At 45.2% G+C, this 15,350-nt stretch overlaps 1 protein-coding gene across 1 annotated transcript in view; it reads left to right on the top strand.

Annotated features, from left to right (window-relative positions):
* LOC125426375 (alpha-1-antiproteinase-like) overlaps positions 1-15,350 on the top strand; it is a 43,313-nt gene that overhangs the window by 13,898 nt on the left and 14,065 nt on the right. Inside the window, exon 8 of the mRNA XM_048484631.1 lies at positions 12,248-12,283. Coding sequence (XP_048340588.1) covers positions 12,248-12,283 — 36 coding nt within the window. The remainder of the gene's footprint in view (positions 1-12,247; positions 12,284-15,350) is intronic.

Raw genomic sequence — 15,350 nt, 5'->3', positions numbered from 1 at the left:
GGGGATACAAGTCTGGGTACAAGTGCACGTCAACAAGTTCACAGGGTACAGGTGGACTGTAAGCTAAAAATTAGCAGCCAGTGTGATGCAGAGGAAAAAAGGCTAATATGTTCTTTAGTTGTATCAACAGAGGCATGACATCCAAATCACAAAGTGTCATTGTCCAGATGTACATTGCATTGGACAGGCTGTACCTGGAGTACCCTGTGCAGTTCTGGAGGCCTCACTTCAAAAAGGATGTAGACAAAATGGAGCTGGTCCAGAGTAGAGCAACGAGGATGATCAGGAGTCTGGAAACTGCCCTACAAAGAAAGTCTGGGGGACTTGGGAATGTTTAGTCTAAAGAAGATGCGTTGGGGGGTGGGGGATATGATCGCTCTATTAAGTATTTGAAGGACTGTCTGTGACAGAGTGTAGAAGAAAAGTGTGATTTTAAAGTGCAAGTCAGTATGCAGCCGTTATTTACCTTTCAGAGACTGATTTTGCACTTTCCAAATGCTCCGTGGTTAGCCGGGGACCATACCTCCTGCGGGGTTTCTCACCCTGCTTGCAGTTCCCCACTGCTCCCCGGCTCATTCCTTCGCTCGAGTCAGGGCCAGTGAGGGAAGCTCCCCACAAGCTTGGGGCTTTCCCATCAGCACTGCTTAAGCACCGTGAACAATTCCGCAGCCTCTTTCACTCATGCGCGGGCAGCCTCTGTTCCCTGCATTCGGATTGGCTGAATGCTTTTCATTCCCTCCCAGTCACTTCACTGTACAGTTTTGAACACAAAACAGGCTGGGAATCAGCCTGCCCCTTCTTCCCGTCCTAAATCCTGCATAATGGGATCCACTGCTCACCGGTCTAAAATGTAAATCCTAAAATCCTTGTTTATTAGCAAGAGAATTGCACTTCCTTCTGTTACGCCTTACCATGCTGCTTTTCTGTCCAAGGTTTCTCCCTTCTTTCTAAAAATCAAGGTTTCTCCCTCCGGGTTTTTTTTCACTGCATGGTGGGGGGGGGGCACTTCTCAGTGCATGTCCATTGGTGGGGTGGGCCAGAGCAGTTGTAACCTCAGCTTGTGGGTTCTGTGGGGCAGTACTTGGAAGGAGTTGCAAAGAACCAAATTTAAAACAAAACAGTTACTTCTCTTTACAAATAACATTAAGCATCAACATTTAACATTTACAGATTCAAGGTCCTGTTCGGAGTTGCATTTCAAGTCCTCATATTTACAGTCTACTGATGCTGCCAGAGTCCAATTCTTCTTTGCAAGTGGGTTGAGCACCAGAAGATCAAAGGGCTTGATGAACAGGATGCAACATGATGAAGAGTTTCAGGAGAACTATTTAAATACAAAGAGCCACAAGAACAATAAGAAACTCAACATTTACAACATGGCAAAATAAACTACCTTCCAGTAGTTCCCAACAATATTGGTTACCTTAACAAGGTGTTAAGGAGAAACTATAGAAATCAAGGTCGAGTCTGGTAGCCTTGTCTTCTCCAAGAGCTCTGCAGCCTTTCTGCTGCTCTGAGTCATACACCCTTACTGGTTCAACCATTCTGGGCATGGGGGTTACACGGTGATGCGGAAAACTGGCCCATTTATTTATTTATTTGCTTTTATATTTATTTAATAAACTTAATATACGCTACGAAGAACTCAGAGTGATTATACAACTAAAGAATCAACAGAAATGTAAAACGATATATTCCTAAAATAGGGCCCACGAAATCCATACACCACCCTTTCCAAAAATTTGAGGATGGTTTAATGATAAAGGGACCCTACTAGCAGAGGAGGCTATCGGCGGCTGGACTCTCCAAAGGCCCGGTGGAGTTTTGCACAGCGGTGGAAGCCTGCTACGGAGGAGTTTTGCACAGTGGTGGAAGCCTCGAGACAGCAAGGCAAAGGACAACCATTGGTTGAAATTGCACATAGAAGCCTTTGCCCTTGGGGTGGCTCTGAGGCAAAAACATGGCAGCCATGCTGCAGCACATGAGCTGTGCAGAACTTCCATTCACTGAGTAGATTTCTTACTTAATAGAGAGGGCAATTTAAGTGTACAAAATCAACAGTGTTATTTGCTTAGAAAGAGAGTAAGTTCTTTGCTGTAGGAGAGCTCCATAATGGATAGGAAAGGCAGACAAAAGGTTTCTAGCTATCAATCTCGGCTAGGATGGAAAGCAATTGTAGAACATATCCCCAACCCTCATGGTGGACAAAGGGAGAGAGAAGGAAGAGAGCATTCAGAAGGGAGAAACTCCTAAGAGTAGCATTGTGGGTAGTGAAGAGAGAACACTAAGAGTGGACAAAGGAAAGGTCAGGGAACATTCTATCTATCCCTACACTATCCATAATAAGTTAATGCTCACAGTCCAACAAGTTATGGGCAAAAGGAGAAAAGTGTATTTATGAACAACATAATTTGTGATGGCAAATGTCCATCATAGCAAGATTTCTTGTATAGATCTGTTTCTTCAAGCCCCGCTCTGACTTTTCATTCTCTCCAAGGCAAGCAAGATGACTTCTAGCATGATTTTAATTTTGCTTGGCCACCAGAGCAGGCAGGTTTGCCAATGAGCACAGCTTTGACCCAGATGACTTCTCTCCACCCAGCCTTCCCATTCCCTCCCAATGCCATCCATGCCTTCCCCCTCACACCCCCTTCCATATTGCTGGCTCCTTTAAGTGAAAGAAAAAGAACCTCACTCACCCTCTGCATTGATGTATCGATAACTTGACATAATGAAAACAGAAAGTGCAATAAGAATAAGTGTCTTTAAGATCTGTGCCTTTAAGAATAAGTTGATGGGTGGAGTTAAGAGAACCAGGCAGGGAGAGTTCTCTGCACAAAAACTGGGTATCCAGGAGGGAGTGCCTCCTCATGTGTAAACAGAAAACTGTGAGGAAATCTCACTGAGCAAGCCCACTGTGAAGAGTCCCAAGGTTAGTGTTCCATGCAATATGGGCCAATATCTAAAATTCATAAAAACAAAATTCATTACAAAATTACATTTACCGGTATATTTTTATGAAGTCTGATGACTTTAATTATACATATATAGCTTTTCTGCAGTTTACAATTTCAAGTAATACATTAAATACAGTGCATTTTGCTGACAGCCAAAGTCACCTTGAATCAGCACCTGCTGTGGAGTGTGATTACAAGCTACTGTTGCAACGGGCTCAGCGTCTATATTTAGGCCACATTGTATTTGTTATAGTCAATTAAGAAATGGCAGATGGGTCCCCCAATTTGCAGTCACAAAACTCCTTAGAAAAGGGGACCCCTTGAAAGCTCCCTGTTAGTTCCCCTACTGCGAAGGCAATCTCTACACTCTTTCCTGCCCTACCCTGCAGCTCCAAAGTCTGTGATAGTATTACGCAACATTGCATAGTCCAGTCCTTCCAGAAACTCTATTCTGGAGTTACTTCCAATTTGTCTAAGGCTATCCTGCGAGATAGTGCTTTATACCTGTTTATACATGAAAAATAAAAGCAAGGTTAGAAATTGAGGAAATGAAATCAGAAGTCCACTGTTATTGTTGTTAAACATTCTGATTCACTAGGAAGAACTGCTAGTTCAACTTCATTTCTTCATTTATTCCACTATCTGTAGCCTGCCATTCAAACAAAAGAAATCTTTGAGAACTCACAATCCATAATACAAAAACTAAACTCAGCACAAAAAAAACCCCTAATTAGATAAAGGCATCCAAAAAAATGGATAATGTCAGAAAACCAAAATATGTCTGGTGTCTGAAGACCAAGAAGAGAGCAGAGCAAACATCATTGGTGGAGAAGAAATGCCAGAATTTGGGTTCCACTGCTGGAAAGGCCATGTCCCATGTGAATAAACCTCAACACATCAGATCTCAAGAGAACAGACAACCATGATTTAGGGCCTTTCCCCATACCTTAAATGGCTACTTGGGAGAGTAGTGCGGGGACCTGACTTGCCTCCCACGAGGAGGGGCAGCGACAGCGCCCAGCAGCGATGCTGCTGCCTGTCGCGCCCCCTCAACTGCAACATCCCTGGCTCTTGCAAGAGCACGATAACCCGCGCAAATGGCGAAGTGCGTGAAGGACTCCGTGCACACAAGGGCAATGAAACAGCATAGGGGGGGATCATGGTGAGTGGGGAAACGCCCTTAGTATGTGATACTCCCCTGGGAAAAAAGTCAGTGTTGTGATTTAATAGTTGTAGGCTAGAAGCTATCAGTGATATCGTTTGACAAAAACCTAGGGTAGCTGGCCCAGGCTAGCCTGATCTCATCAGCTTTTAAAAGGTAAGATCAATCTTAGTTAGTACTTGGATGAGAGACCACCAAGAAAGGCCAGAATTACTGTGCAAACCACCCCTGCACATCTTTTGACCAGAAAATCACAAAGGGTCACCATAAATGGGCTGTGACTTGAAGATACTTTACACAAACAAAAAAAATGGTTAAAATAGTCTCTTCTGTGGGTTTCTGATGTTGGGAGTGGAGCTTCCTTGCCTTGTCATGTGTCCTCCTGCATCTTCCAAAAACATGCAGTGGAAGAAGTGAAGCTATTATATACAAGCACCCCTGGGCAAGGTATTGTGTAGTTTGATACAGTTCCAAGGAAAATGGTAGGCAGTCTTCTCCATTTTCTTCAGACATGTCTCGGCTAATTCATACCCTAGGAATTGAGAGTAGTTTCATTTGCTTAGATCGGACTCAAGGGACATTGATAGTATGAGACCTCCAAGGTTAGGAATCATTCAAATGACCTTTATCTTAAGTGCTATATAACTGTGCAAACTGCAAAGGCAAAACTATTGCTTCACATTGTTCTGTAAATCTCTTTCATAATACATGTTTGTGTTGGTTTGTACATAGATTAAGCTTGGGAGACAAGGTCAGACCATCCAGTGGTTAGTTTCCAGAAAAGCTACATAACATCATGGCTACTTACCACTGATACTTACCTGTTGATTCTCCTGAGATTGTTGCTGGTGGCTTTTTAAACCATTGTCCATGGGACCCATAGGAATCCAGCTGAGCTGGGAGCAGGGAAACTGTCCTTCAATGATTCTGCTTCTAATTGGCTGAAAAATTTCAGTCTGTGGAGTTGAGGAACTGCTGTTCAGCTCTAGAACATTTATGCTTTGGGATTGCTTGGGGACCCATCTTGTCCTCTATGCTCTTTAACATCTACATGAAACCACTAGGAGTCATCATCCAGGCTCTGGAGAGAGGTGCCGCTAACCTGTAACACACAGTCCTAGTTCTCTTGGACAGCTTTAATCCACCGATTAGTTTAATGCACAGATATTGCCAGTTCAGCAATGAACATCTTTTTCTGATGTCCTGCTCTGTGTGCCCTCACCTGTACAGGAGAAGTAGGTGGTGACCAGAGACAGGGTTTTCCCGGTGGTGCTGACCTCCCCCATGAGTCTTCCCCAGGAGATTCAACAGAATAGCATCTCAGAACATAGTGGCCTATTATGCAAACACTGATTACTGACAATTGCTCAGAACAGCAAAACAAATGTGTTAGTAAAACAGTGGCCCATTATGCATGGAACAGTGTATTGTCGAAGGCTTTCACGGCCAGATTCAACTGGTTCTGGTGGGTTTTCCGGGCTGTGTGGCCATGGTCTGGTGGGTTTTGTTCCTAACGTTTCGCCTGTGGAACACTTAACTCAAGACTCTTCACTGCACAAGTGTAATTAGCAAGTAGAGTCTCTCTTCTCTGTACACTGACAGGAAGCATCCATCCTTAGGTCGGACTAATAAATCATGCAACATGTGATTGGTGTTTGGAATATGCTGCCACAGGAGGTGGTGATGGCCACTAACCTGGATAGCTTTAAAAAGGGTGTCAGGACTCCATTTCCCAGAACCTTCCGGGTTTTGCCGAGCCTACCATTGTGGGAAAAAAGGGCCAAAAGCCACAATGCCCCTCTGAAATCTCCAGATATACTGGGACTGAGGGCACGAACCCTCAGTTCTAGCTCCCTGTAGCTAGGGTGACACAATTTAATAAAGTTCATTTCTTTTTTTTTTAAAGTCGACTTCGTCTGAGTGTATTCAGCCTTAAAAAGGGCTTGGACAGATTTATGGAGGAGAAGTCAAATCTATGGCCACCAATCTTGATCCTCTTTGATCTGAGATTGTAAATGCTTTAGCTTGAACCAAGGTGCTTAGGAACATGGCATTGCTTCCTGCATGTATTCCCAAAAGGCACCTGTTAGACTCTCTTGATAGCAGAGTGCTGGACTAGATGAACTCTGGTCTGGTACAGCAGGCTCTTTCTTATGTTCTTATGTTTGCTGCACAGCTTTTCTGCTGAGAATTCTCCTGGGCCTGATTCTAACTCTTCCCATCAACTCATTCTTAAAGGCACAGATCTCATCATAGCTGATAGTCGCAAGATTGCTAGCTTAGCCCGTTAAAATGCATTTATATTGATATTTCTCTTATTGCAGTTACACGTAGAAGTATGGCGTCCTTACCAATCCCACAAATAAAGGTATAGCAATTCCCTGGACCACACACTGCTGAAGAAGGGACCATGTCCTAGAGCTGACATTCTCTCCCCCCTCCTTTCCACACACACACATATACTTCCTGCCACTGTTGCCACTGCAAGAGGAGTGAGAGGTTGTTATTTTCAAGTACTCTCAGGTATTATCAGTGGTGGGATCCAAAAATTTTAATAACAGGCTCCGATGGTGGTGGGATTCAAACAGTGGCGCCGCCACATACACACGCACCTCCAGTCCCTATTGGGCAGGGAGGTTGCTTTAGTAACCCCTTCTCGGCACTGAGAAAAAATTAGTAACCACTTCTAGAGAAGTGGTGAGAACTGGTTGGATTCCACCTCTGGGTATTATTATATCAAGATACCAATATATCAATATGAGCATGTAGAGGTTAGTGTGTTTTGGCTAAGTCCCTGTGGATGGGCTTCTTTTCTTTGACGGGGTGGTGAGGGGAAGGCATGGACAGCAGTGTGAGGGAGTGGGAATGCTGTCTATGGGTGGATGAAAGATGTCCAGGGCAAAGTTGTGTTCACTGGCAAATCTGCCCCGCTCTGGCACTGAAGCAAATTAAAGTTGTATTGTACAAGGCTTTCACGACCAGAATCACTGGGGTGTTGTGTGGTTCCAGGCTGTGTGGCCATATTCTAGTAGTGATTTCTCCTGATGTTTTACCTGCATCTGTGGCTGGTATCTTCAGCAGATCTGATGGTAGGAAAGTAAGTGGTTAGATATTATTAATATCAATGACTGGGTAGCTTCTAATATCAGTTTGATGAACACTGCATCTTTGATTGCTACATCCATGCTAAGGCCCCATATGCACATGCAGAATAATGCACTTTTAATGCACTTTTAAGCTGGATTTTACTGTGTGGAATAGCAAATTCCACTTTTAAACAATTGTGAAAGTGTATTGTTGAAAGCTTTCATAGCTGGAATCACTGGGGTGCTGTGTGGTTTCCAGGCTGTATGGCCGTGTTCTAGCAGCTATGTTCGCCTGCATCTGTGGCTGGCATCTTCAAGGAGACCTCTAGAAGATGCAGAATTAGCTATCAGGAGAATCTCTTCATTTCAACCCTTCTTCTGAAACACCAATTGTAAGTGCATTATTCTGCATGTGTGGAAGTGGCCTAAGATGTGCATGCGTAAAGAGACCAAAAATGGGGCTCCCCATGGGTGGTCCCACAGAAACTAACACTACTCTCACCAGTCTGGAAAACTGGACTCCCACCAACCAAAACCATGCCTTTAAAAACTGAAATTCCCTACCCCCACCTCCCAGGAGACTGCAGAGCTGTGAGAACAGTAGGGAGTAAAATTACAGGAGAGAAAGAGAGCTCCTTGGCCTTTGGCACATCTATCCCTTTAAACACTTTAAACTTTAAAAATTCAGTGCAGCAGACCTTGTGCCTGAGCCCAGAGCAAGATATACCATCCATCCCTGCATGTGTGTAAAGTGCCATCAAGTTGCAGCTGAAACCCAGTAGGGTTTTCAAGGCATAAGACGAATAGAAGTGGATTGCCATTGCCAATGCCTCTGGCATTCATCCCTACCCTCAGCTCTTTTAATAAAAGTTTCTAACTGTACAATGTTCAAGGTTTGGTAGAACCAGACAGGATGTTCTACAAGGTATAAGCAGTCCATCCCAATTAGTAGGCACTTCCTAGGGGGTATGACTTCCCATCTGGCTGAATATGCTCAATGGAGAGGGTATAAAATATGAGTCACAACAGAAGTTGTGCCTTTGGAATTTGTACCTTTGTCTGTCAGCTGTGTTGCTCTCTGATATCCCTTTTAAGAATTTCAGAGATAGGTGTTGAGAACCTCCCAGCCCCACTATACAAACTGTGTAGAGACTGGCTAAAATCCAATCAATAATTCCTTGAATCTGATAAATGATCATTAATATTTGCTCCAGCTTAATGGTTAATAAAAAGAGGTACTGGCCATTTTATAAATAAAAGCTGGATAAGTGGTTAAGGAAGGAATATCATAGAACAGGTGAAATGTAGTAGCGTTTCTGCAGAAGACTGTGAGTATGATCTACATTGTTCTAAAAGTTTGATCTACCCAGGATTCCAACTGTGATATGCCATGCTTTCTGCAAAATATATTTCAATTCTGCCTTGTAGACTTTGATGATTAAGCCCGATAGCTAGATCCATCTAAATCTCATGCGACTTGATTTCTCAGTTAGGCTGTATGCATTGAATGCTATTATGTTTTTCATCAAAAGTTTAGGGGATAGAAAATATTTCAAAGCAGGGTAGCACAGAAATCTCTCCCACACTGAGTAAAGAACTTCATTACCAAACTGTAGGTGCTCCAAAAGGTGGGACAACATAGGACATTTGGGTACAATATTAAAATTATACCATAAAAATCATTTAGCCAAGTCAAACAGCGGGGAACTGCCTCTGCTGTGTGCAGAAAATCAAGACATTCTTATCCAAAACAGTCATTTCTGTCGTCATAGAATACAGAATATTTTTTTCTGTTGAATGCAGGACTGAGTACCTAAAATTCACTCCATGTGGAACAATTCAAATCCCATTAAAAACAATGGCAGAATTAAATGGATTCTATGTTGTGTTCTATCAGCAGCACAAACTTCTGAAAGAAAAGAACACTGAATCTGCCCACCTGAAGGAAAAAGGGGAATGCTCTGCAAATGAACCTTCAAATTATTATACGAAACATTTCTATTCTTTTGAATTTTTTTTTTCAAATATTATCTAACATTCTTTGTTCTTTAAAAGTAAACTAATTATCTAAAAGTAAAAAAAAATGGTAAATGATTCAAAATTCTTGTGACTGTTTCTTAATACTTTGAAAATAACATTCATTGTTGGGTAAGCAAAACTCTCATTGGGTAATAAACCTGTGAGATGCGCTGTATTGTTGATCGTAGTGTTTATTGATGAGGCAACAAAAGCACCAAAGCTTAACTTAAAAGTCAGGTTCAGGCATAACCTGGCCTTTGTAATCCCCCCCCAGCGAGGTGGCTGGGCCAGCCTTGCTTGGTATGTGCTTTTCCTACTCTTCCATGCATGGTACCCCAGCAGCACTTCCTGCTACACACACACCTCTTTCTTCCTTACCTCATTGCTTTTCGCTTCTAGTATTTCTAGTACTGAGGCTGTAGCCTCTTTGAGATTAGCTCAAAGAAAAAAGCTGCCCTGGCGAACTATACTTCCCAGGAGATCTTAGCGAGCCCCAAGGTCTCCTGGAAACTGTAGTTCCCTGTGCAGGCAGGTTTTTCCCCTGAATCAATGAAGAGAATACCCATCCTGAAAACAAAAAAAAAATAGAAAGGAGAGTAGATTAGAGGTAATGAGGATGAGAACGATATGTATGTGATAACCCTGAGGAGCACCACAAAGGAGGGCTGCGGGATGGCGTGGAAAGGGGATGGGCTGGGCGATTTTCCAAGCCTACAGGCATGCATACAGTGCACCACAGCACTTTGCTACCAAGCTGGGCGCCCTACACTACCATCCCTTTGTATCCCACTCGTGCAGCCCCTCTCCCACTTTCCCAAGAATTTGTGAAAAACAGTCTCTGGAGCTAAGGCACCCCAAGGTCAGTGGCAGATAGTAAGAGAAAGCCACCTGCCTTCTTGCCTCAAGGAGATAATGGATTAAGCTCTGTCTCTCATTGGACAAGGGTTTCAGGAGGAAGCCTAGTAATCTACAAAGTGTGTGAAACCATACAGTGAAGATCAAGGAAAGAATGCCCCAGATGGCAGTGCTAACAGATAGCAAGCTGGTTACATATATTCTTTAGCAGCATTGATTTGTAGTTTCTGCAGTCACATTGAGGTAGGAATGCATCTCAGTTACATAGATACAATTCCCCTGACAAACTCAAATAAGACTGCAGATATTTTAATATCAAATTTATTTGCAATATACAGTTAACTGAAATTTACTGATTGTCACACCACCACCAGTTCCAATGAAGTTCATCCTCTGCTTCTTACTGCTAACTGGTCTTCAAGGCCTTTGTCATCAGCTCTCAGGACATCATGAGGAACAGGAGCACAGTGGAGATAAAAACCCAGCTGAACCTCAGCATCAGCCTCCAGCAGAAGGACAGGGAACCGAAACAACTAGCTTCAAAAAGATAGTCATAGGCCAAATGCAGAATTGCATTCAGATTGCACAAACTGTTAACTGGTCTTCAATCCCTTTGTCATGGCCTCCCAGGACATCATGAGGAACAGGAGCAGAGTGGAGATAAAAACCCACCTGAACCTCAGCATCAGCCTCCAGCAGAAGGGCAGGGAACCGAAACAACTAGCTTCAAAAAGATAGTCATACCAAATGCAGAATATGCAGTCAGATTGCACAAACTGTTAACTGGTCTTCAAGCCCTTTGTCATCACATCCCAGAACATCATGAGGAACAGGAGCAGAGTGGCGATAACAACCCACTTGAACCTCAGCATCAGCCTCCAGCAGAAAGAGAAGGAACCGAACCGAAGTACTTCAAAAAGATAGTCATACCAAATGCAAAATTTGCATTCAGATTATACAAACTCATCGCTTCAGATCCATCTCCCAAAAATGTTATCTTCTCTCCTTTGGGCATCTCCACAGCCTTTGCTATGCTGATCCTCGGAGCTAAAAATGAAACCCGTCGTCAGCTCTTCAGTGGACTTGCTTTCAACCTCTCTGATGCTGAAGAGAATGAGATCCATGGAGCATTTAACCAAGTCATCCACACACTTAACCGACCCAATAATATCACACAGATGAGTATTGGGAATTATTTGTTCATAGAAGAGACACTGCCATTACTTCTCAAATTTCTGAACAATGCCAAAACCCTGTATGAAGCGGATTGCCTTCCATTTAGCTTCAGCAACAGCACAGAAGCAGAAAACAAGATAAATGATTATGTAAAGAACAAAACCAATGGGAAAATCCCTCAAGCAAGCCAAGGACTAGATGGAAGCACTGTAATGGTTCTTCTAAACCATATCTACTTTAAAAAAAGGTAAAATAAAGGTGATTGGTACAAGTATTGATGGCAGAGAATTTCAGCATCATAACTGAGAACTGTTGAGAGTTCTAGGTGTGACTTGTATCTTACCACTTCCTCCTCCAGCCTTTAAAGGCTTCCTCTGGTGATGAAAGTGGCTGTACCACTGAGGATGATTTACCAGATGAAAGCTCCCTAGGCTATAGAAAGGCTCCAAATATTGCTGGGCAGACAAACTTTTGAATGGAAAGCTGAGTTAATGTGCACGTGTCCTCAAGCATCCCACTGCTTTGCCCTGAAATAGTTTGAATTGTTGTTGGGGAGGTGCCTGCCATCTCATGTTCTGTTACCCAGCTACCTTACACAATACTTTTACTTTGACATAAGACATTAAAAATAGAATTCCTGGGCTCTTGCGTTTAGCGTTGTGTTACAATTAAGCAGACAGCTAATCTACATTAATGTGCATATATGTAAATTAACATTTACCATATTTAATGAACCTTTCTTCTTCTCCTTAGCACCTTGGAAAGATGCTTTTCACCCTGTATGGACCAGGAAAACAAATTTCTTTGTGGATGCAACCACAACAGTGAAGGTCAACATGATGTACCGAAGAGGTGACTGTATTGTTTTCTTCGATGCAGAGACTTGGTCTTGGTTAAGTGATCCGAGTGCCTTACAATCAAAGATTACAGGGCATGGTTTATTCTGCGGACCGAGGAAAAACTAGAAGGCTATGAAGACGCTTAGTCAATAGGATTTTCATGAAATGGATTGCATCTATCAAAACGGAGTAAGTTTCTTTTGTGTGGTATTTTAAGAAAGGATACAATTATTAGTAACACATCAATTAGGATAAATCCGGCATTTTGTTTGTTTTAAACCGCACTAGATCTTTCATTGCATGATCCACATAATTGGTTAAACTAGTAGAAATTTAAAGTAACCAGGACAAATGTCCTTCTGTTTTCTGTTAATATTCCAGATATTTAATTAATCTCTCTTGGCTAGGCACAGTTATAGGAGTTTACAGCATTTGACATGCAGTGAAATGGCATATTACAACATTGACAGCTGACATGTTTACTCAGAAGTAAGGCTCAATGACTCAGAAGTGCACGCTCTTTGGTAAACATGAATAGTCTTGCAGGGCTAAGGTCTCTTCCGCACATGCAGGATAATGCACGTTCAATCCACAATTGTTTGCAAGTGGATTTTCCCATTCTGCACAGTAAAATCAATGCCACTTTTGTGTGGTATTTTAAGAAGGGCCGGAGTATTGCTAACACATCAGTACAGGATAAATAAAAGCATTTGTTTTAAACCACACTAGATCTTTCATTGCATTGAAAGTGGATTGACAGTGCAGTATTCTGCATGTGTGGAAGGGGCATAAGTCACACAATAGCAATAAATAGGCCTGCACAGGGCTGTACCAAAGATAATAATGCAAGGCAGATGCTCTGCCACATACTGCCCTCCAAGTGACTTTGCAGCCTCTGAACTCTCCACCCTTTTGTCCTGCCTTGTCCGGCAAATAAGATGCACCTGAATAACCAGGGGCAGCCATTGCTGCCGGGGTGAGCAGCGTAGCAAAATAAGGGGTTGCAAGGTAGGAATTGCATGCTGCAGAATTCGGGTGCAATGATTGGCTCCTACAGCAGCTGGCGGGAGGAGCCAGGGTATATTGGCCTCCGGTCAGCGCCCTTCCTGGCGGTGAGGGCCAACAGAGCGTGGTGTAGTGCGGTCGGAGTCGCGCAAGGCCTGGAAGGAGACTGGTTGCGGCCTCTAAGCTTGCCTTTCTTTCCTTTTCCGACCTTCCTCATCTCGTTTGCTCCTACTTTTATTCCTTTTCTCTCCTTGCTGGTCGTGACCGGTCTCGTGCTCGCATGGGTCCCAAGCGGACTCCGAGCAAGGAACCTTCGGGCAGAGCTCGAGCCCTCCAAATGAGTTCGGGCCCAGACAGCCAGAGTCTCGGAGGTGGCGGTGACTGAAGCGGATTAGTTGCAGCAGCAGCGGCGGCTCGCGGCTTTGGGCCTGTCTCCCCGTGGCGGGGCAGGCCCGTGGCCCGAATGGAAGCGCCCGGCACCGGCTGGGAGGCTTGGCGGGAATTCGGCCCGGCCAGCCTTGTTTTGATCCTTTCTTAGTCCATAGCCTAAGCGGATACGCTGTACTGCACCTCGCCAGGCCCTCGGCGTGGCCTTGGTCGGTCCCTCGCCGGGTGCCGAGGCAGTGCCCTCCACGTGGCCCGGCGCAGTAGTATAATGGCGCTGAGGCGAGGCGGAGGCCCTTCAACTCGTCGCCAGTCAAGCGTCCGTGCGTGAATCCGTTAACCTCGGTGGAGAGCAGGAGGGAAGGAAGCCCGATGCGTCGGCGTTCAGCGGTCCTCCAGGCTGATCTTCGTCATCTTCGGGTGATCCTCTGAGGGGCCCAGCTGATGCCCAGGTTAGAGATTTTGGTTTCAGGAGGAACCGATGCCCATCCGCTCTGGATTGCAAAGCAGGCGGCAGAAGTCTGGTGCCCCTCCAGCCGACTCCGGACGGCTTCGGCAACCGGTCCCACCTGCCCAGGTAGCTCGGGGCGAGCTGTGGAGTATTAACCGATGTTTTCAGTTTCAGTGGGAGGCTGAGCCGCGGCTTGTGGGGAAAGCGGATAGGAAGCGGGAACCGGCGGCGGCCAGCGCGCACAACTGGCTGCAGGGCTTCACTGAATTCCTTGCCGCTTAACCGGGCCACCTACCCCCCTCTTGACTTGGCACCTGGCAGCGCACATGTCCATGTGCTGCAGGCTCGGTAGCCCGGCGAGTCAGCAGCCATTGCCTACGATAGAGGCCATCCAGGAAGAATCTCGTCCCCAAGCGGTAGGCGCTCCCACTTCGGCAGGCCAGGTCCACGGCGCCCGGGCCCTCTCACAAGATTCGGGGGGGTCAAAAGCAAGCCTGCCCCAAAGTACTGATGATTTTCCCAATTGCAATTGCTGAAAACCCGCCGTTAAGCCTCGGCCCTTGTTGGCGTGAAAACGCAGCTGCAGACAGGAGTGCCGCTGGCGCCTCCACTGGGGAAGGTTTCCTCCTCTGGTTTCCGCATCACTTGCGAGGGCCATAAGTGCCTGAAGTGAACAATTTAAAATTAGATCCAGAGCTTCCCTGGCGTATTTGACAAACTTGCCAAAGGAAATCCAGGGCCGACGCGCAAAGGCCTTCAGCACCGCCTGCAATATAGAGTCCTCACGGGCCGTGAATTGCCAAGAAAGCGGGGAGTATCGTTTAATACAGCACCTCTCTCACCCCTGGAAACTCCGTTAACCATTTCATAGACCCGAGGAGTCTGTTCTGTCTGATGTCTGCCACCCTGGATGAGGCCATAGCTGCCTCCATCAGGCAGGCAGGCACTGGTGCCCTTCTGGCAAAATGTGACATTCAATCCGCCTTCCGGCTGCTGCCCATTTCCCCCCTGGATTTCGAGCTGCTGGGCATCCATTTTCCAAGGCAGCTGAATGCGTGGACAAGGCCATGCCTATGGGCTGTTCTTTTCGCCTGTGCAGCTTTGAGACCTTTGCTTACGTTTCTCGAATGGGCATTTAAACCAGAGGTGCCCTCGGGCGGTTACTCATTATTTGGATGATTTTTTTGTTCATTGGTGGGCAGGGCACCGGGAATGTGATTTTGCTTTGCAGGCTTTCAGGCCCTGGCCGAGCTGAGCTGGGGGTTCCCTTGGCTCCCAACAAGACCGAGGGCCCCTCCTCTGCACTTTGTTATTTGGGCATCCATCTGGATACGGTCCAAGGCACCTCTTGACCCTCACGGATCGCTCCTGGCCCTCCACCACCCTGTTGCTATGCTCCTCCTCCAGAAATGCAGG

Source organism: Sphaerodactylus townsendi, linkage group LG02, assembly GCF_021028975.2.
Source record: "Sphaerodactylus townsendi isolate TG3544 linkage group LG02, MPM_Stown_v2.3, whole genome shotgun sequence".
In the NCBI taxonomy this organism is placed as follows: domain Eukaryota; kingdom Metazoa; phylum Chordata; class Lepidosauria; order Squamata; family Sphaerodactylidae; genus Sphaerodactylus; species Sphaerodactylus townsendi.
The sequence above is the reverse complement of the archived record's forward strand: the minus strand, read 5'-3'. Positions and strand labels throughout refer to the sequence as shown.